The sequence below is a fragment of the Tachypleus tridentatus genome, chromosome 10 (genome assembly GCF_004210375.1).
Source record: "Tachypleus tridentatus isolate NWPU-2018 chromosome 10, ASM421037v1, whole genome shotgun sequence".
In the NCBI taxonomy this organism is placed as follows: Eukaryota; Metazoa; Arthropoda; class Merostomata; order Xiphosura; family Limulidae; genus Tachypleus; species Tachypleus tridentatus.
The window spans coordinates 121955546-121979678 of record NC_134834.1 but is presented as its reverse complement, the minus strand read 5'-3'; the positions used below and the strand labels follow the sequence as shown (position 1 = coordinate 121979678).

The 24133-nt window shown below is 36.5% G+C and overlaps 1 protein-coding gene across 4 annotated transcripts; it reads right to left on the bottom strand.

Annotated features, from left to right (window-relative positions):
* Positions 1–11224: 11224 nt before the first annotated feature.
* Positions 11225–23336, bottom strand: LOC143230220 (uncharacterized). 4 transcript variants are annotated; one of them, XM_076463366.1, is made up of 5 exons: positions 23187–23335; positions 20440–20800; positions 18555–18629; positions 17826–17943; positions 11225–11639 (listed from the first exon to the last, which is right to left on the bottom strand). In XM_076463366.1, exons 1-5 carry the CDS (start codon positions 23228–23230, stop codon positions 11614–11616), a joined length of 624 nt encoding a protein of 207 aa, XP_076319481.1. In that variant the 5' UTR covers positions 23231–23335; the 3' UTR covers positions 11225–11613. The 4 variants fall into 4 exon arrangements, with proteins under 4 accessions (XP_076319481.1, XP_076319482.1, XP_076319483.1 ...); XM_076463367.1 differs by having other exon boundaries at positions 11225–11582; XM_076463368.1 differs by lacking the exon at positions 18555–18629 and having other exon boundaries at positions 23187–23336.
* Between the last annotated feature and the right edge of the window lie 797 nt (positions 23337–24133).

The window sequence follows — 24133 nt, the reverse complement described above, 5'->3', positions numbered from 1 at the left end:
AACTATAGTTACTGATGTGTGACTTACTGTTGCTGTTAATCTTTTGTTTTGTTTTTTAGTAAGAATGTTTTGACATGACGTCCTTATGTGTTATAAGAGTTATGATCTACACTTCCTGTTGTTTTCAAACATGGCATGATATTTGTCGGCTTATACGCCTAACACTTGTCGAATATTTATTAATTTTTGTTTTATTTCTTTATTAACCGAGTTATTTATCTTATTTTATGTTTTTTAATTATTATTATCTCCCCTTATTTTCCTAACTGCAACTCATTTTGTCATACACGGTTTTATTCTATTAATAAAAGGACCAACAGGAAAAATCTATCACAACGTAAACAAAACCGTTAATGAAATGTGGGTACAAATAACGTTTATGTAAATAACAGTCAAGGGCGGCTCTCAAGGCCCGCTAAACTCATCTCAAATTAAGTTTTCAGTTTATGGTACCTGCAGAGAATTTAAGGACACCAACGTAGTTTATGAGACATACAGAGAAGTTAGGGACAGCCCTCGTGATTTGCCGGGACTTGCATAATATTCATGAATTATAAGACCTATAGAGAAGCTTAAAACAATATTCATGATTTCTGAAACCTGGAGAGAAGCTGGGGACAACTTCCGCAATTGCTGATTACCTACAGAGAAGCTAGGGATACCAACGACGTTTGTGGGACATACAGATAAGTTGGAGACACCATTCTCGATTTTAGGACCAACATAAAAGCTCTGGAAACCATTGTGATTTCTTGAACCTACAAAGAAGCTGGGGATAATTTTTTTAGTTTCTTGGTTCTACAGTCTCTACAGAGAGACTGTGTGAAATAATTCTTATGGTTCGTGGGACTAGCGCTACTTAATGTTTCTCAGTTTTTCAGAAAAATTTAATTTTTATATGTTGTGTATTGTCTGTTTTGTGAACTTTAGGTAGCGTAACACACATTGGTGTATAAATATTCTTAGTAAAAAAAAAAGAGAAAAAGCCAGTAACCAATGGAGTTTTTGTCTCCTCGAAGTTTTACTTTAAGATTTTTGCAAATAATTTGCTGTCAGATTACAACGAGATACATTTATCATTTTATATTTTCAGACTGTAGTATCTTACGCATTCTGTAAGTAAGACAACAAACCGAAACAGTCGTAAGGCGAAACGTCGAGGAAACAAAATAATTTCACTGGTTATCTACTGATTTTTAATGACGTCATATTTTGATCAACTTCAAGACATCTACACGTTCTTCTGTTAACAACTGCCTGACTCGTGATGAATTTTTTTTTGTTTTAATAGCAGTATTACACACAACACTGCTAACTAACAACTTCCATTTACGACGTTGTTAGCTAATATAATCCATTTTCTTATCCATGTTACATTATTAACTACTACGTTTCCAGAAATAAATGTCAGAATTCTCACAGTGACATTTAGAAGCTGAATATTGAGTACCTTATCATTGTTTGGTTGGTTTAATTCAACGTTCGTTGCTTACAAGGTGTCTTAATTGTCTGCTGTTTCAACTCCACTCAGAAAAGTTTTGCAACTCCCAAGACAGCATGAATAAGAATGACTTTTGTCTGATTTTCCTCTACGACATCAAACTTGGACGAAAAGCTACCGAAACTACATGGAACATCAACCAGAAATTTGGCCATGGATCTGGTGCTGAACGTACAGTTCAGCGTTGGTTCCAAAGGTTTCGACATGGAGATGAAAGTCTTGAAGACCACGAAGGTCATGGAAGGAAGTCATCATTAGATGAAAACACCTTAAGGAAAGCAGTTAAGACAGACCCTCACACAACAGTACGTGAGCTTCCAGAAAAGTTACGCAAAAGCAAATCAATCAATTGGAAAGACAAAAAGTAAGATAAGTGGGTTCCACATGAGCTAACTGAAAATCAACAAAATCGGCATTATAAGACCTGTCAAGGATGACGCTCCAAAAAATTGAACGAATTCGGAATAGAGATTCTACTTCATCCACCTTATTCCCCAGACCTTTCCACTACAGATTTTTATTTTTTCAAGCACTTTGACAACTTTTTTAACAATAAACACTTTCAAAACCAGACAACTGCAGAAACATTCAGGGAGTACATTGACCATAGAAACTCTGATTTATACTGCACGGGCGTAAACAATATCATTACACGTTGGCAAAAGTGTGTTGAAGCAAATGGTGTTTACTTTGGTTAAAACATGTTTCACAAAACTGGTTTATACTTTTCCAAACTACGCAGTTCAAAAATAATATTTGTTTCTGGATAACCTAATAATATTTTGAGTTAGAGTAGGTGTGAAGTTTGAAATTTCGTCTCTTGGTGGGACAGGCAAAAGTTTATGGAGTTAGAATATTCAGATTTTGACTTTCAACTGACCCAGTATGGGCAGGTAGGTTAAGGCATTCGACTCATAATCTAAGGGTCGCGGGTTCGAACCCCAGTTGCACCAAACATGCTCGCCCTTTCAGCCGTGGGGGCGTTATAATGTGACGCTCAATCCCACTATTCGTTGGTAAAAGAGCAGCCCAAGAGTTGGTGATGGGTGGTGATGACTAGCTGCCTTCCCTCTAGCCTTACATTGCTAAATTAGGGACGGCTAGCGCAGATAGCCCTCAAGTAGCTTTGTGCGAAATTGAAACAACGAACGTCTTTCAACTTTTTTTTCAAGCATTTCTCTCTTTTTTTTTTAATGGTACAAATATAAGATATCAAAGTACATGTACAGAGATGTGAAAACAATATTTCAAATTGGTTTTGCTCGGTTATCTTGATTTGTAAAGAAAATTATAATAGCATTGAAATGAAACATATTCTGTATGGGTTTGTATATTTCGTATATTTTTATGAAGTTCCGAACGTGACATACAGACCCCAATCTAAGAAACACTCATTTAGATAATAAGGAACATTTGCTGACGATAGTGCGCAGTAAACCGTGAAATTGATTGTTCGATTCAACTCAATTACTATATATACATTGTAAAGTACCTCAACAACAAGACAATGGACAGGTTTTACTCCATGTGTCACATCTAATCTTTGTTTATTGGTTGTTTCTAAGCCACATTATGAACCTCAAAAGAATACATAACAAAACATTTCTACTATTGCACTTTGTTTTAATTTACAACAACAAAGCGTAATAGTTTTGTTTGTTCCTTCATGAGGTTGGATTCAGTTCCACATATCAGACACTTAACAAAACGATTAACTGGTATAAGTAGTTATATGAATGAAATTAGCCTATATCTTTCTGTTTAACTCATTGTAACTGTTATAAATGAAGTATAATTATTTGATGAAGGAACATGGGTGGTAAGCTTGGGTTTTCCGGCTTTTCTGTTTATTTTTTTATGATAAACAACGATATACATAGATGAAAGTACAAGTTCAAACACAATAGTATCTTAAGTTTCCATGACTACAGTGCCATAAGCTACAGAGAAACGGTAATATATTTTATACACTCTTTCACTTGATACACACTATACCAACAATATCCCACATGCCATACCCTAAACCATCTTCCACTTGATACACTCCATACCAACAGTATGCCACACGTCATACACCAAACCATCTTCCACTTGATACACTCCATACCAACAGTATGCCACACGTCACACACTAAACCAACTATCTTCCACTTGATACACTCCATACCAACAGTATGCCACACATCATACACTAAACCATCTTCCACTTGATACACTCCATACCAACAGTATGCCACACGTCATACACCAAACCATCTTCCACTTGATACACTCCATACCAACAGTATGCCACACATCATACACTAAACCAACTATCTTCCACTTGATTACACTCCATACCAACGGTATGCCGCACATCATACACTAAACCAACTATCTTCCACCGATACACTCCATACCAACAGTGTGCCGCACATCATACACTAAACCAGCTATCTTCCACTTGATTACACTCCATACCAACGGTATGCCGCACGTCATACACTAAACCAACTATCTTCCGCTTGATACGCACTCCATACCCAACAGTATGCCACACGTCATACGCAAACCAACTATCTTCCACTTGATGCACTCCATACCAACGGTATGCCGCACGTCATACACTAAACCAACTATCTTCCACTTGATACACTCCATACCAACAGTGTGCCACATGCCATACACTAAACCAACTTCCACTTGATACCTCCATACCAACGGTGTGCCACGCGCAATACACTAAACCAACTATCTTTCCACTTGATACATCCATACCAACAGTTATGCCGCACATAATACACTAAACCAACTATCTTCCGCTTGATACACTCCATACCAACAGTTGTGCCGCACGTCATACACTAAACCAACTATCTTCCGCTTGATACACTCATACCAACGGTGTGCCGCATGCCATACACTAAACCAACTATCTTCCACTTGATACACTCCCAGACCAACAGTATGCCGCACGTCATACACCTAAACCAACTATCTTCCACTTGATACACTCCATACCAACGGTATGCCGCACGTCATACGCTAAACCAACTATCTTCCGCTTGATACACTCCATACCAACGGTATGCCACGCATAATACACTAAACCAACTATCTTCCAGCTTGATGCACTCCATACCAACAGTATGCCGCACGTCATACACTAAACCAACTATCTTCCACTTGATTGCACTCCATACCAACAGTATGCCACATGCCATACACTAAACCAACTATCTTCCACTTGATGCACTCCAGACCAACAGTATGCCGCACGTCATACACTAAACCAACTATCTTCCGCTTGATTACGCTCCATACCAACAGTATGCCGCATCATACACTAAACCAACTATCTTCCAGCTTGATGCACTCCATACCAACGGTATGCCGCACATCATACGCTAAACCAACTATCTTCCGCTTGATTACACTCCAGACCAACAATATGCCGCACGTCGTACACTAAACCAACTATCTTCCGCCCGATTACACTCCATACCAACAGTATGCCGCATGCCATACACTAAACCAACTTCCCACTTGGTGCACTCCATACCAACAGTATGCCACGTCATACACTAAACCAACTATCTTCCACTTGATGCACTCCATACCAACGGTATGCCACATCATGCACTCAAACCAACTATCTTCCGCGATTACACTCCATACCAACGGTATGCCACATCATACACTAAACCAACTATCTTCCACGATGCACTCCAAACCAACAATATGCCACACGTCATACACTAAACCAACTATCTTCCACTTGATGCACTCCAAACCAACAGTATGCCACACGTCATACACTAAACCAACTATCTTCCACTTGATTACTCCGTACCAACAGTATGTGCCGCACATCATACACTTAAACCAACTATCTTCCACTTGATACACTCCAAACCAACAATATGCCGCACATCATACACTTAAACCAACTATCTTCCACTTGATTACACTCCATACCAACGGTATGCCACACATCATACACTAAACCAACTATCTTCCACTTGATGCACTCCAAACCAACAATATGCCACACGTCATATACACTAAACCAACTATCTTCCGCTTGATACACTCCAAACCAACAATATGCCACACGTCATACACTAAACCAACTATCTTCCACTTGATACACTCCATACCAACAGTATGCCGCATCTCATACCCTAAACCAACAATATGCCACATGTAATGTCCTAAACAAACTATCTTCCACTTGATAACTCCAAACCAACAATATGACACATATTATATACTGAACCAACCATCTCTCGCTTGATACACACCAAATCAACAATATGCCACATGTAATGTCCTAAACAAACTATCTTCCACTTGATAACTCCAAACCAACAATATGACACATATTATATACTGAACCAACCATCTCTCACTTGATACACACCAAATCAACAATATGCCACATGTAATGTCCTAAACAAACTATCTTCCACTTGATAACTCCAAACCAACAATATGACACATATTATATACTGAACCAACCATCTCTCACTTGGTACACACCAAATCAACAATATGCCACATGTAATGTCCTAAACAAACTATCTTCCACTTGATAACTCCAAACCAACAATATGACACATATTATATACTGAACCAACCATCTCTCACTTGATACACACCAAATCAACAATATGCCACATGTAATGTCCTAAACAAACTATCTTCCACTTGATAACTCCAAACCAACAATATGACACATCTCTCACTTGATACACACCAAATCAACAATATGCCACATGTAATGTCCTAAACAAACTATCTTCCACTTGATAACTCCAAACCAACAATATGACACATATTATATACTGAACCATCTCTCACTTGATACACACCAAATCAACAATATGTCACATGTAATGTCCTAAACCAACTATGTTCCACTTGATACACATCAATTAATTATGTAACACTTGTTACACACCGAACCAATAGGTTTTTTCATGTTATTTCATTATACCAACATCTTCGCCAGTCCGTATGTTTCATACGTTTATTATGCCAATATCTTTATTATGTATCCTAAGTGATTTTTAACAAGTGACATTTTTTCTTTCATAATTGTATTATCAGAATGTTCTTTGAATACCGCTCGGATAATCTCGACAGTAATGTTAAGTTATTCTGTGAACAGCGCAGTGTAAATATTTCATACAAACAACAGGACACCATTCCCTGTTTAAGAAATCAACAACTTGGATGTAGGTCATTTCTTTTGTGGCGACACGTCTTCAAGTTCTCTCTAAACAAATAGATCGTATCCTTTATCCAAACGGAGTTCACTTTTAAAACAGGAAATGTTTTCAAAGGTACGTCAAGCCAGATTCGGACTACATTTGGTAATGTGCAGGGGTGGTCGTGAGACGTATGATAGTCATAAAAGAAAGTAAGGGAAGGTTCATAAGGAAATGTGCTGAATAATACATGATTGATGGTATACAAAAATCCATTTCGCTTGTTTTTATTAAATAACAAACATTTATGTAAGTTGAGTTCATTGATTTTGTATTTTGATAAGAAATCATCAAATTTATCAACCTTTTCTGTTCCTTGTCGATAGCAAGTGTTTCAATATAATTACAACATGTACACACATTTTCTCTAACGACTCTGTTAACTAATCTACCCCACGCTAGTACAGCGGTAAGTCTACAGAATTACACTGGATCCCCTCGGTGGGCTCAGCAGACAGCCCGATGTGGCTTAGCTATAAGAAAAGCAGTAACTAATATTTCTAGATGTCACTGTAAGAGAGTTTGTTTGTTTGTTTTGGAATTTCGCACAAAGCTACTCGAGGGCTATCTGTGCTAGCCGTCCCTAATTTAGCAGTGTAAGACTAGAGGGAAGGCAGCTAGTCATCACCACCCACCGCCAACTCTTGGGCTACTCTTTTACCAACGAAAAGTGGGATTGACCATCACATTATAACGCCCCCACGGCTGGGAGGGCGAGCATGTTTGGCGCGACTCGGGCGCGAACCCGCGACCCTCAGATTACGATGCGCACGCCTTAACGCGCTAGGCCATGCCAGGCCCGTGTAAGAGAGTGTTAATTATTGAATACAATAACCCAAGGCCGTTTTTATAAAGTTCATAAAAAATAACAATATAATACCTAGTTGGACGACTATGAAAAGCAGGGTTTAACTTATGTCTATAAGTTTAAAGAGTGTATCTAAGAAACGTTTGTGCATCCAAACAAGCTCACTTCCAACTAATTAAGGTTTTGATATTCCGTTAGGAGAAGGATACTGTGAACGAAATATTAATTTGTAAGAAGTTACTTGTAGGTAAAATATTAACTTAGACACTAAAACATTGGCAAATAACTCATCTGGCTTCGAGTTCCATAAATAACGTGTCACATTATACAATAAAAGAGTGTTTATTTATTTGAACAAAAACACTTGAGAAATTTAGTAACAAGAATAATATTTGTTTTATCCACGAGTAAATAATAACATTTCTTAACCTTATCTAAGCTTGAAAATCGTTTCATCATCCACGAGGGTTAACATGAAACACCATCTTCAAACATATAGATTCGGTGAGGTAAAATCAATTGTTTTTAAACATAACAATAAACTGACACAATAATAACTGTTGGAATAATAATCAAACAAACAGTAAATTGACACAATAATATATATATATTAGCTGCTTCAGTTTGTTCCTTTAAGTTATTCTATATTGTAGAAAAGTCTTACGTTACAACTAGAAAGGCTAAATACTGAAAATTACTTGATGTTTTTCTTATTTTGTTTATTACAAGTTAATCTACTAATATTGTACAGTAGAGAAACAACTACATACAATGATGTTTTATGTATGTACAGCCTGTAACGATTGGTTTAGAACAGTTTTTTGGGGTTACACATGCAGAGATGCCAACCATTACGATTTGAGCGTAATCATTACGATTTTGGTGTATACATTACAACTATACGTTCATACAGACAAATATTACAACTTGTTACAACTCCCAAATTATTATATATTATATAGGCCTATACAATAAAGTGATAAATTGTTCCCCCAGGAGTTGAAATGGGTGAAAAGAAAAGTTCTAGTGAGATACAAATAAATTTTGATAATAAATAAGTCATAGTCCAAATGGCTACTTGTGATAATCATGTTTGTGCTTGAAATAATAAAAAATATTTGTATCTCCGACGTCTACCAATAGTTTGAGTACGGTGTTTCTCCATACTGGGTACGTGGGGAATCCACAGTTACGTCATCAGTGCTTGTCAGCCAATTAGCGTTTTCGTAGATGGGTATTTCTCGTTTTCTAAACGGCATAGAAACACCAATGCGATCGTTCACCAGATTGTCTTGTTTCTGGCAAATCTAAAAGGACTAAAACTGTGAAAGGGCTCTGTCTACAATCATTACGCTCAGTCATTTGAAATAGTAGGCATCTCCGCACATGTAATATTTCAAACTTTGTACGTTTCAAGATGGAACATAGCTACAAAACACCTACACTAAAGGATTAACCCAATAGCAACTCTCAGAATGGATTTTTCCTAAAACTACTTAAGCCTTCAAGTTATGCGCCTGATAAACCAAAATGGAGGCGGGGGTTAGATGCAAACATATTAAATATACAGGCTGCTACCTAATTAAAAGAAATAAAAGTAGGCGAATCTTTTGTTCCACTGATACACCTGTCGAAATTTAAGCTTGTTCTCAGCTATTGTTATCACACTATCAAGATACACTTTGGGTATTCTTCTAAAATCTCTTGAAAAAATTTTATTATTGTGCTAGAAAAAACCAAAAAAAAACGAGGAATTTTCATTCAAAATTCATAAATCTAGAAGTTATTACAACTTTATCTAACTAGTTTATTCCGAGTTTTTTAAACTTGAAAATGATATAATGATTTCCATTCCTCTGCTCCCCAAACAGCGCATGTCTGTGGACTTTACATTGCTGGAATCCGTGGTGGGCAGAGCACAGATAGCCCATCGTGTTGCTTTGCGCTTAATTTCAAACAATTCATGTTTTTTTTATTAAAGTCACAATACTTTAACTAATTGTAAGAAATAAAAACAATGGACCGAAATTTGCGTAAGATATTTTAATTTTGGTGTTCATAAAATCTAAATTACCAAGGATATAGCCTTGTTTTTCAAAAACATGTGTGAGGAATTATATTTCCATATTACTGGATTAGAAAGATGCATTTTGTGTGTTTTCTAAACTGGAAAAAATACTCAGGAAAACCGTCAATGTTTTGTTTTCGAATTTCGCGCAAAGCTACACGAGGGCTATCTGCGCTAGCTTACCCTAATTTAGTTGTGTAAGACTAGAGGGAAGGCTGTCAATATTAAATTTGCTATGAAAATTCCGATTTTACTGTACTTCTAAAGTGGAAAGTGTTATTATAAAATAGTTTTAAAGAAGGGAATTTTTACACAAAACGTCCAACTATAGAACAAGCTTCGATCTTTATTCTTATTGTGAAGTTAACAATTTCCTTTCACTTTCAAACCGAAATAATGTTTTTCATTAAAGCCGTAAAAATTTGTTCTCAAGTCTTTTAAGAAATGTAATAAACCAGTAAACCTTCTTGTGAAAAGTATGGTATGAATGACTTTTTCAAAATTTCTATACGAGTAAAATGATGTCCTTGGAGAAAGTCAATTGTTAGCCCAAAGCCTGAACCTCAAAATCTCTGGAGGATCCTTTGAAGGGCCAATTCTCTCACTAAATTATTAAGTCTGCCTTGTGTGACAAGTTGTAATTCACCAGATGTTTCAGGTTGAATCATCATTTCTACTGATATTAGATGAAACTGTATGAAGTCTCTGGTGAAGTGAGTACGTGTACATCAGGTCTCACACAGCAGACTGAAGGTTTTGAAGTGAGTACGTGTACATCAGGTCTCACACAGCAGACTGAAGGTTTTGAAGTGAGTACGTGTACATCAGGTCTCACACAGCAGACTGAAGGTTTTGAAGTAAGTACGTGTACATCAGGTCTCACACAGCAGACTGAAGGTTTGGATAAGAAATTTACTTTTTATTTCTAGCCTTGAACATTACATTAGCAAAAATAAAAATTCCCTTTCTTATTTGTAGTCCATTGTCTCAATTGTTTGACACAAATGGTGCAAACGTTGCATGGAGTCCATGGTTCATCTTGGTCCACAAGCTCGATTCCAAAATAAGCATAATTCAACAAATTCTGTGATGTTTTGCCTTTGTTTTTTTGTAACAAATGTACCACAAGTATAACAGAAGTGGATTGGTCATTTACAACTCTTGTTGCTACAGCAACTAATAAATAATACTGAAAAGAAACATCAGTGTCAAAGTATGTGCACTATTAAGAAATGAAACATCATGCGACCTGTTTACATGCTAGTGGTGTGTTTCTCGTGGGTTCTAGAAAGTTCAATAAGACCTACATCATGGTTTTCTAGAGAAATCTCTAACCAGTGATTGTAAACATTTTAAGTGTAACAAAACGTGATACAATTTCTATGAAAATAATTCACTTATGTAAAAGTACACATTTTGTGAAAAATCTGTAACTGGTGGTGAAAAATATCTGTCACTGTTGAATTCAGTGTACGGAAATTACTAAAGAACATGTAAACTGTTGATTAAAAACCATCATAGGCTTGTGATATTATAGCATCAGTAGAACAGATGAAAACTATTTTATAAAAGTTTTGTAGGAAAGACAGAAAATAGCCAGAATATTTACTTTATTCATGTCCACAACAAACTAGTGATACAATGTGACTTATGGAATAACAAAACCTAGAACAGCCAAATATTAAAACAACTATTAGAAATAAAACATACTTTGTTTAGCATAAATGTATTAAAAGTTTTGTAAAAACTGGATGTGCCACTCCAGCAGTTATTGAAAATAAAATCATTTCAATATAAGTTTCCTGTTGAACTTCCTGTAGTTCACACTCCAATCCTAAAGATTTTCCTTACAAACAATTCTGATTCATAAATAAATTGATGGTTTTATAGAACGACACATCCACTTAACAGGAACATTCCAGTCAAGTTCATACACAACTTCTCAGGGTGGTCCTGAAAAAAATTGATTTAACCACATTGTAACTCACCTTAACTGGAACATCCCAAAAACTGCTTTTCAGTTATGTGAAGGAGTTCGATCAACCATGTAAGTTATAAGAAAAATATTACCTAAATTAATAAAATAAAAATGGTTATGAGCCCTTTCAGTGCAAACTACAACTAAGGTTAATTTGTTATTCAACTGAAGACCAATTACAGGAGATTACACTAAATCATACAACTAGTTTAAAAAACATAATGGGAAAACATGGTTGGTTCGTTGATTTGGTGTTTTATGACCTAAAGCAGCTAAGTTATCTGTGTTAAACATCCAGTAAAAAGTTAAAATTAAAAGTAAATATTGTAAAGTTCATAAAAGGAAATTAAGGTAAAACAAAACAAAGTTTAAAAAAAACATAAATAGTATAAAACCAATGTTTACATCTAGTTTACAATGTGAAGAGAAAAACTACAGTAATACATGTTGTAAAGGACTTTCTGTAGCATAACTGTAATTATTATAACTCACCAGGAAGACTAACAGGTAAGTACAAAAACCACAATCAGTCACACGAAGATTGCTTTTCCAGTCTTGATTCTGAGTTATTTGACATTATGGCCATTTCCAAAGAGTAAAAGTTCTAAAAGACTTGAAGCAAAATTTTAATAATAACTCGGCAGGATGACTAACAGGTAGCTCAAACAGCAGTGTTAGTCACCTGAAGTTGGCCTTTCCAGTCCTGGTTTTGAGTTATTTGATGTTACGGCCAGTTTCTAATTTCAAATCGAACTAGATGAACTGTGATTTTTAAAATGAAGCCACATTAAAAAGGTGTAATGTATAAATTAAAAACTTAAACAGCATTAAAAAGATTAATGGCCTTTAAAAAACTAAAAACATTACCAAGATGGACAGTGTCACCATCACCAGTAACACTAACATTATGGATAAACCTTGGGACAGAACATGTTTAAAATGGTGTCGTCATAGAGTCGTAACGATGGCAGGAAAGTAAAATGTGGCTTACAGTGATTTGAGTGTTACACAAACTACACACTGGTGCATCAGTTCCAGATAAAATAAAAGGATGAGTTAAAAAACTGTGACCAATGCGTAGTCTAGTTAGAACAACTTTCTCTTTCCGATCCTTATGGTAACAAGACGGCCAAAGTACAATATAGGGTTTTATTAGGAAAAGCTTGTTTTCACATTGCTCACTCCAAGTCGAATGCCAGCTGGCATGGAGCCGAGCCTTGAATACAGGACTATAGTCCATGTATGGAACAGGCACAGCAGTAATAGTGCCAGAGCAGATAAACTTAGCTGCAGTGTTGCAAAGCTTGTTCCTGTGAATACCAACATGGCCCAGTATCCAGAAAGACTGGATAGAAGTAGATGTTAAAGAGAAATGGACCAGTCGGTTTTGAATGTCTGCGAGAACAGGGTGTGAACTACAATGAAGCAATTCCGGGGGCCAGTAATGAACTAAGCGAGTCAGTATAAATAGTGTAGTTTAAGTACTGCTTAGCTTCTATGTGATCCAGGGTAAGAGAAATGACGTACAGTTCAGCAGTGAACACAGAAGTCGTAGAGAGGATTCTGCATATAACCACTGAACCACAACAAACCATGGCAGAGCCCACACAGTCATCTTTCAAACCATCCTTCCATTTGTATTTATACAGATGGTTCGAAAGATGTTCAGCAAATAACAGACAGTATTTCCAATTGCGAGTGTCTGCTTTTCTCAGAACTCTTAAAGATAGGTCACATCTGGGGACTGTAAGAAGCCATGGTGGGATGGGCTAACCAGTAGACACAGCAATGTTATCAAGGACAGACCCAATTCATCCAATTGCACCTGGATACAAAGGTCAAATGGAGCAATGACAGATCATCTGTTCTGAAAAAGTATGGCCCACCCAGGAAGGAATACACAACTCCAGGTGGGATGCTTTGGTAAAGAATGAAGTTTAGAAGCATACAGTCAAGACAGTTGCAAACAGTGGAGGAGCAACAATGCAGAACTGAAGTCCTTAATGATGAATGGGGTCTAACATCTTTAAGGCCAAAGATCTGGCAGGGCCATAGACCAGTGATCCATAGTTGTGTTTTGATTGAATAGAAGCAAGATATATGTTTAGCACTGAATGTAAATCCCCTCCCCCCAAGTGGTGGAACAGAGGACATGGAGGATGTTCAGTGCTCTTGTACATTTGACCCATAGCTGCTTTAAATGTGGTATAAAGGTCAGCTTATGGTCAAAGATAAGCCCTAAGAACTTTGTCTCAGAGACTGCAGGTAGCACAACTTCACCAATACAGAGTTCAGGATCAGACTGAATACCCTGTTGGTGGTAAAAGTGCATGCAAACAGTTTTAGAGAGAGAAGAGAAATTAAAGCCGTTTGCTGTGGTCCACTTTAGTAAATGACTGAGGGCAGTCTGTAGCTGTCACTCAATATACCTCATGTTTGACGACTGATGCGAGATGCAAAAGTCATTGAAAAAGAGTCCATCTGCAACAGTAAGAGGGAGTTGTTCAGTGGTGAAATTTATCTTTATACTTAAAAGTGTGACACTCAAAACACAGACCCGAGGGACTCCTAGTTGCTGTACAAAAAAAAGGGAAAGTGTCAAACCCACACGATCTTGGAATAAACTTGTCCATTAATAAATATATAAGTGCACAGTGACTTTCTGAACACGCTGTATTTTAACAAATGGGCAAATGGCCATATAACCCACATATATGGAGGTCTCTCCATGTTGTATTATAAGCCTTCTTAATGTCAAAGAACATCGATACAAGGTGTTGTCGTTTGAGAAAGAATTCTCTGATTGACGTTTCAAGTCAAATCAGGTGGTCCATTGTGGAGAGCTGTTATTGGAATCCACAATGGGTGGGTGAGAGGAGGTTTGATTTGAGGAACCACACAAGATGAGCATTAATCATCCTCAATGAGGTGTTACAGAGACAGCTCGTTAAAGCAATTGGGCGACAGTTTGAAGGAATCTTAGGATCCTACCCAGGCTTAGAAAGGTAGGACAATAGCCTGGCACCAGGCATCAGTAAAAACGTTCTACTGCAAGTTCTGATTAAAAATAATCAAAATAACAGCAAGAGACACATGCGATAGATGGCTCAGCATTTCACAGTGAACGTCATCAGGTCTAACCGATGTACTATCAGACTGATGAAGGGCCAGTTTGAGTTCCACCAGCTTAAAGCGATGAGACAATCAGCTCAAAAGGAAAGAGGTGATTGCTCTGTCCGAGTCTTGATGGCTAAGAAGGTGGAGGAAGAAGCAGAAGTGCCAGATACCAAGCTAAAGCTTTCACCCAGAGTATTGGCAATGTTCTAGGTATCAGCTACTTCCTGGCCATCAGAGAGCAAGATTGAAACTGAGACAGAATTATATTGCCCACTGACCTTTCGAATCTTGTCCCATATGACTTTGGAAATGGTGGTAGAAGATATGCTGGTTGTGAACTTAATCCAAGATTCCTTCTAGCTTTGACATCTTACCCACTAAGCATGTGCACTGGCCTGCTGGAAAGCGAGCGGTTCGAGAGTGTGGAATACCTAAGGAAAGCATCCCAGGCCCATTTTTGAGCCCTCTGTGCCACATGGCAAGCAGGATTCCACCATGGATGAGGTTATTGTGGAAAACGTTTTAGGAATGCATTGAACATTGAGTAAAAGAGGGCCAGTTTGCGTGACCCAGCTTCCATCAGGGCACTCGGGTCAGGTGGCATCGATCACAGCCAATCTCTCTCAAAATTATAGGAAAATGATCACTGCCTCATGAATTATCGTCAACTCTCCATGAAAAATGGGAGAATAGTGAAGGGGAGCAAATTGAAAGATCAATAGCAGGAAAGGACTGACTAGACACATGAAAATAAGTAGAAGAACCAGTATTGAAAGGGAAAGGTTGTGATCAGAGAGCATATGCTCTACAGAGCAACCCCTCATATCAATATCAGCACTTCCTCAAAGGAGATGATATCCATTAAAGTCCCCAAGGATTAAAAAAGGGAGACAGCATCTGTTCAACGAGAGCCTCAAGGTCTGTTTGATCATATGACTCTCCAGGTGACAGGTACAGAGAACAAACAGTGATGGTATGACCCAAGGAAATACGGATGGCTATGGCCTCCAAGGGTATGTCAAGTGGCAAAGACAGGGTGGGCACAAACTGATCAACCAACAGCGCCACCCCTCCATGCAATCATCCATCACACAGCCTGTCATTTCTGTACAAAGAAAACCACTGAAAGATGGCTGTATCAGCAGGTTTCAGAAATGTTTCCTGTAAGAAAAGACATACAGGATGGTAGGGAGCAATCAGTGTTTTGATGTCATCTAGATTAGGACATAAATCTCGACAGTTCCATCGTATAAAGGCAGCTATTTTTATTTATGTGTAGGTGAATTGGGTGAAGAACCCTTCTGTTTATGACCATGTCTTTTTTCTTTACTGTGTTTATTGGAGGAAGGTCTATTGACCTCCATGGATCCTGCCCTGGGTCAATTGAGCAGGTTTTTTACTGTTGGAAAAGGATTCCAGCTACCAAGGACGTGAACAAATGATCATTTTGCATCGTGGGGTGGGAGAAGAAGATGTATCCAAGGAAATGCCTGTACCCAAAACCAAAGGAAGGGGATCTTGAGATTTGTTGGAATAAGTAAGGGACAGAGATGGGTGTCAAAATTGATTCATCAACTTTTTTAACCATGGAAGTCAAAAGACTTTTCATTTGTTTGGAGAACGATTCTTCAGGAGTCACATAAAGATCTGTCTGCACTCCCACACTAGCTGTAGAATGAAGTACAGCAGCATATGTCAGAGATGAGGTGGTGGATAGCAATTTTTGAGCCCAGGATAGGTAATGTTATGAATCGTTTTCAAACGCTGCACCTCTTTTTCTTCCAACCATTTAGGGCAAGAACGAAAGTAGGATGGGTGAGAGCCATTGCAATTGATGCAATGAGGGTCCATTTGACACTCATAGGCATCATGGTCCTTGCCAACAAGCACACATCAAGGAACCACGACATGACTTCAAGTGACTGAACCATCGACACTGGAAACATCGGAGAGGGTTTGGAATGTATGGCCATACTCTGCAATTAAGATAATCTGCCTTGATGATGGTAGGCGGACGTGGCGGAGGACATTGGTCAGCATCATAATTGCATCTTTGCGAGTGGAGATTCGCCTCACTGCAGAAACTCCTTGGGTGGAGAAACCAATGAGAATCTGCAACTCTGGGATGTTCTGCAAATCCCTCTCAACAATAACTCCTCTTGATGAATTCAAAGTAGCATGAGGCATAACCTCAATAGGTATATTTCCAATAGCCTTTGAATGCAACAGGAGTTCACTGTGTTGAGATGTGGATGTTTCCACCAATATATTACCAGTTCAAAGCTTTCTTACTGACTTTGGAGAGCCAGCAAGTCCCTCTAGTCCCTTCTGAATGAAAAAGGGAGACATTTGACCTAAAAGTTTGTGCAATATATTAGAAAGTGAGGTACAACAGGTGGTATATGGATGGTGAGAATTGCTGCTCAGAATCTTCAAGACGTCGTAATTTACTTATAGACTGTTTCTTCACTATTTTATTAAGATTTTTAATTGGAGTGCCATAATAAATGGAAATTTCAGAGCCCACTGACCCCACCCACCATGGAGCCCTATGAGGGGATGCACTACAATGTCAAACAAGGACATTGCAGCAACGCCTGGGTTTCGTGAGCACTATACTCAAACACCAGCATCAGATACAATGTACACAACACCTGTTGAGAACATCCAACACTAGTGCTTGGCTAGATCCCAAGTGAACCAGCTGACTGTCCCAAGGAAGTCCATCTACAGGAGTTCAAGGCCAAAGTGGTGTGTTAGGGTTAAACCCTTCAACCACCAGGATTCTCTCCTCCCCTTCACATGTCACCACACACGGCAAACACGTGGGTGGATGCTTAGATCCCAGAGGAGGTAAACTGAAAGAACAGAACCTTCCCTGTCAAATGAAATGTTTAAAATACATACAGGGTATTAGTTTAAGTTCAAAATAAGTCTAATTATTTTATCTTAGGTTACATTCTAACTTTTATTACAGCCTATATTATAGTTACATGAGGACTTGAACTTGTGTACAGAATATGCAATTTAAAAAATCTTCTTTAGGCAGTCCTGGTGAGAAACTTTTACTGTCAAAGTAATGTACTTCTAAACACAATTACCAGTGCTGGGTGGATGGTTTTCATTCTCTGGTAAATTCTCTCTTTCTTCATTTGTCAGTATTCCATTAAATAGGGAATTCACATGGTGTTCCTCATAATTCTGTCGCTGTATGTCCTCCTGAAAAAGAAATGGAAATTATCTCTGTGAAACCTCCCATATGTAAAGTTACATATCTTAATAAATACAAGTTCAGTACGGTACATCATTAAACAAATGCCTTTTATATGGGTATATATCTTAGTAGTCTCAACCAACACTTTCTAATCATTGTATGTTTCTTCTTTAGATTTGTTTCATATTACATATTGGTAATTAGACTGGTACATTCAACATTATTTAGCAAACTCTTTCATGGTTTTGTCAAAAACTACTAGTTGTAAAGTTAAACAAATTAAATCAAACCACTGTTATTACTACAGCTTCAACAGTTAACACACATTAGACCACAGAGACTAAACAATTACTAAACAACTACAGTTTAAAGTAGTATTACAGTCAAAGAGAATATATTTCACTTTATATTTACAAACGTCTAAACTTAAAGCACCTTTATTATACTGTATAAAACAGGATCAAAGTAGACATACCTAACACTGCATCTCCTTTACACATTATATAAAAACTGTTAAATAAATTGAACAAGAAAGTTACTCTTTCTTCAGTTTATTTAATGTATCTTAATAAATGTGATTTAACTTTAATTCATCTCTTCTGTTTACTGTTCCTACCTGCGACGTTGAAGACAGTTTAACAGGTAATTTATCAAGACTAGCATCTTTACAGATTTCATTCCCTCCACATGCCTTTAAAAAAAAATTACATTGTTATCAAAGTTGTAATAAATACTCAATGATGTATTACAAGTGAAATCTCTTTCCTTTAATAAATATCTATTTAATACATCTTCTCTAAAAGTAATTTATTTCTCTTATTATATACCCTAACAAATGTAGTTCTCTATGCACTTGAAAACTTCTATTTCTCTTAGTTGTCCCTTTCCATTTATGGAGGGAAGGTATTGCCACACATTATAAAACCACAAACATTCTTAGTAATAGAGAGAGAGGAACCAGGTTGAAGGATCAACCAGATTACATGGAAATACTGTGGTTGATCAAAGACCGAACATGTGGAATGCTGTGGTGTGTGGCATAAGGGCATGGAATCTGCAGCCCAACACTGTGCAAGCCTCACAATGGTTTTAGGGGTGGGTTGCAACTGTAACATAAACAGCAAGAGATATCTATACCATACACTCTACAAAACACATTTCTCTTACTATATATTCTAAAAATTCACTTCTGTTGCTGCACATGTATAAATTCACTTCTGTTGCTGCACATGTATAAATTCACTTCTGTTGCTGCACATGTATAAATTCACTTCTGTTGCTGCACATGTATAAATTCACTTCTGTTGCTGCACATGTATAAATTCACTTCTGTTGCTGCACATGTATAAATTCACTTCTGTTGCTGCACATGTATAAATTCACTTCTGTTACTACACATGTATAAATTCACTTCTGTTACTACACATGTAAATTCACTTCTGTTACTACACATGTAAATTCACTTCTGTTACTACACATGTAAATTCACTTCTGTTACTACACATGTAAATTCACTTCTGTTACTACACATGTAAATTCACTTCTGTTACTACACATGTAAATTCACTTCTGTTGCTGCACATACATAAATTCACTTCTGTTGCTGCACATACATAAATTCACTTCTGTTGCTGCACATGTATAAATTCACTTCTGTTACTACACATGTATAAATTCACTTCTGTTACTACACATGTATAAATTCACTTCTGTTACTACACATGTATAAATTCACTTCTGTTACTACACATGTATAAATTCACTTCTGTTACTACACATGTATAAATTCACTTCTGTTACTACACATGTATAAATTCACTTCTGTTACTACACATGTAAATTCACTTCTGTTACTACACATGTAAATTCACTTCTGTTACTACACATGTATAAATTCACTTCTGTTACTACACATGTATAAATTCACTTCTGTTACTACACATGTATAAATTCACTTCTGTTACAACACATGTATAAATTCACTTCTGTTACAACACATGTATAAATTCACTTCTGTTACTACACACATATAAATTCACTTCTGTTACTACACACATATAAATTCACTTCTGTTACTACACACATATAAATTCACTTCTGTTACTACACACATATAAATTCACTTCTGTTACTACACACATATAAATTCACTTCTGTTACTACACACATATAAACCGAACTTTCTTTACTAAACATTCCACAAATTTCTCCCATTTCACTTAATAATTTCTTCAATACCTCTCTTAATAAATGTTCCAACATATCTATTTCTGATTTAACATCTGCTACAGTTCACTTTAAGTATAAACACATACTTACATTCTACTAAGTATACAAACAATTATTTTTAAAAACTCCCAACTAGATAAGGCACAAAGTCTATACTATTTGCAGTCTTTAAGAGATTCATAAAATGATGCCACAAAGTCATTTAGATGAACAACCCAGGAGAAATGGTTAAGAAAAAGTGTTAAGAATGACATTAAAATGATGAAACTTACATGTTCGTCTACGACAGCCACTTCGTTAACATCATCTTCTGTTATATCTACTTCTACACTTCCCAGAGCACCTTCCACTTCCTCCATTCTATCATCATCATCACTCAACCTTTCCACATTCAAAGAACCAGAAAAAACAGGATCTTGTTGCTGAAACTGATCAACTGTCATTCCCAACTGTCCAGCTGACTGATCAGCTTCGGCCAGGTCCATTGTATCGTCCACTCCAGCTTCTGCTTCAACTCCGGGTTCTGTCTCAACTTCACCATCATCTCTATCATCTGCTCGGATATTAGGTGCATGAAAATCAAACACCTGGCCACCTGGTTGTTGATGGAGAACTTCTTCCAAGTACTCTTCACTAACATACAAACATTAAATAAAACAGAATCAACAACTTTTCATACTTTAATGAAAACAACGTATAAACAACACTAACATTTTCCTTCATGACATTAATCCACTAGTTCCTACTTACAAAGTTTTCAATGCTGTTTTCAACCATTATCCATGAGCTTACTTCTAAGGACTTTTTTTTCTTGCTTTACTACTTAGAAATCTACTATTAAAATATCTTAGTATAATGTTTAGGGACAACAATAGACCTATTGGTCCATCTTGGCTGCCCAATCCTCAAAGTAAAAAACATTAAAGCCAGCCCTCATCATTACATATATCTATCAAGATTTCTATTAAACTAACTCAAGTTTACTACCTCTACAAAATCAGAAAGCAATTCTTTACACGTGCAAACCACCCTATTTGAAAATTAAAACTGTCTTAGCTGAAGATGGTTCCTACCTTGCTAAATTTATATTTGTGTTACATAGTTCTACAATTTTTCCTGTTAAGTATGAAAATACTGATGCATCAACATCACCAATTCCTTTTACAATCTTAAACACTTCAATCAGACCCCACCTAACTCTTCTATTTTCAAGACAAAACATTTTAAGGAACATAATCTCTCTTCATATTACAACCCCTCCCAAAGGTACTATTTTAGTAACCTTCCTCTGAACCCTTTTCAACAATTCAATGTACTTGTACTCACTATTTCTGTAGATACAACCTAAAATACTATCTGCTGTACCACTGCTTGGATGGGTTAAGAGACTGATCAACCATTACACCAAGGTCCTTTTCCCTCATGACACTGTTAAGGTTATTCCCATCCAAATTATGCTTATAATTTAAATTGTGAAAACCAAAGAGTAACATATTTCATTTATCATTAATTATTAAAACCCATCTGCCATATGTTTACCCATCTCCCTAAATGATCTAAATCCTTTTGTAAATCAGTAGCACCCTCTTCACAGCCAACACCCAAGACATTAATATCATCAGTAAATTTAAATAATTTATTAACCATTTCTTTCTGCTTTCTTCTATCAAGCCACTCTTCACTTCTCTATCCAATTAGTTAACTTATCTCCAACACCTACAGAAATAAGTTTCTTTATATGCCTTTTGTGTGGCACTTTGTCAGATGCTTTCTGAACATCCAGATACACCAAATCTACATCTACAGTAACTTTTGCAAAGAATGTCAAAATATTTGTAAGGCAAGACTTCCCCTTAGTGAAACCATGTTGACTGATAAAAATTCTAAAGTTTGTTAAATAACTTTACAAAGAATTGTTTTTTTTATCAAACTTTCCCACAAGTGATGTAAAACTAATAGGCCTGTAGTTACTGGGACAACTCCTTAATATCCCTTGAAGATAAGAGCGACATTAGCTAATTTCTGATTTGTTGGTAAATGTCCACTATTCAAGGACACAAACTGTGGCAAGTGGTTCACATATCCAATCCTTAACCTCCTTCAAAACCCTCAGGGAAATATTACCTGGCCCAGGAACCTTATTGTTATTTTAGCTTACAAACTGAATATTAACAAGCTCAGGATTTATGTAATTGTCCTGTTCAACTTTGTTTTCACCTATCAATTGTTGAAGGTGAGGAACACTGTTCAAATCTTCATTAGTAAAAACTGAAGTAAAATGAGAATTTAATAATGTAGCCATCTCATAACCATCAGATACGAACCATCTTTTATCAAGTGTTTTATCAACATGTTAAAATTTTGTTTACCCTTAATGTACTCTTTAAAAAAAATCCTTACCAGTAACTTTTATGTTTTCAGCCAAATTGTTTCCACACATCCTTTTGGATATCGTAAAGTTCCCATTTAACCAAATTTCTTGGTCTTCTGTGATACAAGACAGTTTAAATCTGTGGTAGTTCAATTTTATCTATTATACCCTTTGTGAGCCAGCCTGATTTTTACTTGCAGCTACCCTGTAAGGAATATATTTGCTTTGAATGTTGAAAAGTGGTTCTTTAAAAAGATCATCTATGAACAATTTGGTGCCCCAACGTTTCACCTTGCAATTTCGTATAACAAAACAACAGGTACCATCTGCCTTCATACCTGTTAGATGCTCTATTTCAAACGGTTTCTTCAATACACAAAGGAATAACAGTTATTCTGAGCGTAAGCATTTTAAACCATCTTATCCTATTTTAATTATGATAGTGACCACTACATAAAATCCTTCCTGGTAAAATACAACTACATCACTTTTATATTCACAGATGACTTACGACTCTATGTAGCTTTTTTTTTCTCTCTCATTTAACTCCACGGAAACAACAAGTAGCACTGTATAATAACTATTGTAAGTCTTCTGTTAAGAAAACATTTATTTCAATAATGTTTAATACATAAATGCAACACTCACTGAGCTTGTCTATGAGGAGATACAGAGGACCCTTGGAATTGCATATTTCCTGTTTTCTCTCCTGGAATAGCCACTGCTTCTTCTTCTCTGTTCCATTCACCTGTTTCCTGAACAGTTGTAACAACACAAATTTTACATTTAATAGCTTATAACTGTCCAAGTACTATTTAAACAAGTCTTTGGTATTCAATTTTCTTTATTCAAAATTTAAACAATTACATCAATCACAATTAACAAAAAGTAAAACATGGTGGATTTTCAAACAAACAACTTATCTCTCAAACTTTTTTTTCACATTAATATTAAAGGTTTTCAAACCAACCACCAATGATGAAAAAAGTAGCAGCAAACAACTATTTTTATATAAAGGTAATCTCAATATGTTTTGTGAGTATTATAACACAAAATCCAATCTATGATAGAAAACAGAGTTGACAACTAACCTACTATAAGTACTGTCAGCTCCAATCAGAAAACAAACAATCCTGTCTCACTCTCAGGCTTTGAAATGCATTTTTGTAACAGAAAAGAATCTACAGGATTATTGCCACAACAATTACCAGCCTGCAGTGTCAGACTTTATACACTTCATATATCATCTACCAACCTTACTTAACTTTTCCACTACTATAATACCATTACCAACCTGTGGTGTCAGACTTTATACACTTCATATATCATCTACCAACCTTACTTAACTTTTCCACTACTATAGTACCATTACCAACCTGTGGTGTCAGACTTTATACACTTCATATATCATCTACCAACCTTACTTAACTTTTCCACTACTATAGTATCATTACCAACCTGCAGTGTCAGACTTTATACACTTCATATATCATCTACCCCTTACCTTAACTTTCACTGCTATAATACCATTACCAACCTGTGGTGTCGGACTTTATACACTTCATATATCGTCTACCAACCTTGCTTAACTCTTC

Coding starts and splice junctions, on each gene's coding strand:
- LOC143230220 (XM_076463366.1), bottom strand. CDS start 23,230: ATGCAATTCCAAGGGTCCTCTGTATCTCCTCATAGACAAGCTCA. Junction 20,801..23,186: donor TCTCCTCATAGACAAGCTCA/GTGAGTGTTGCA, acceptor TTTGTATGTTAG/TGAAGAGTACTTGGAAGAAG. Junction 18,630..20,439: donor TGGCTGTCGTAGACGAACAT/GTAAGTTTCATC, acceptor TTTTTTTTAAAG/GCATGTGGAGGGAATGAAAT.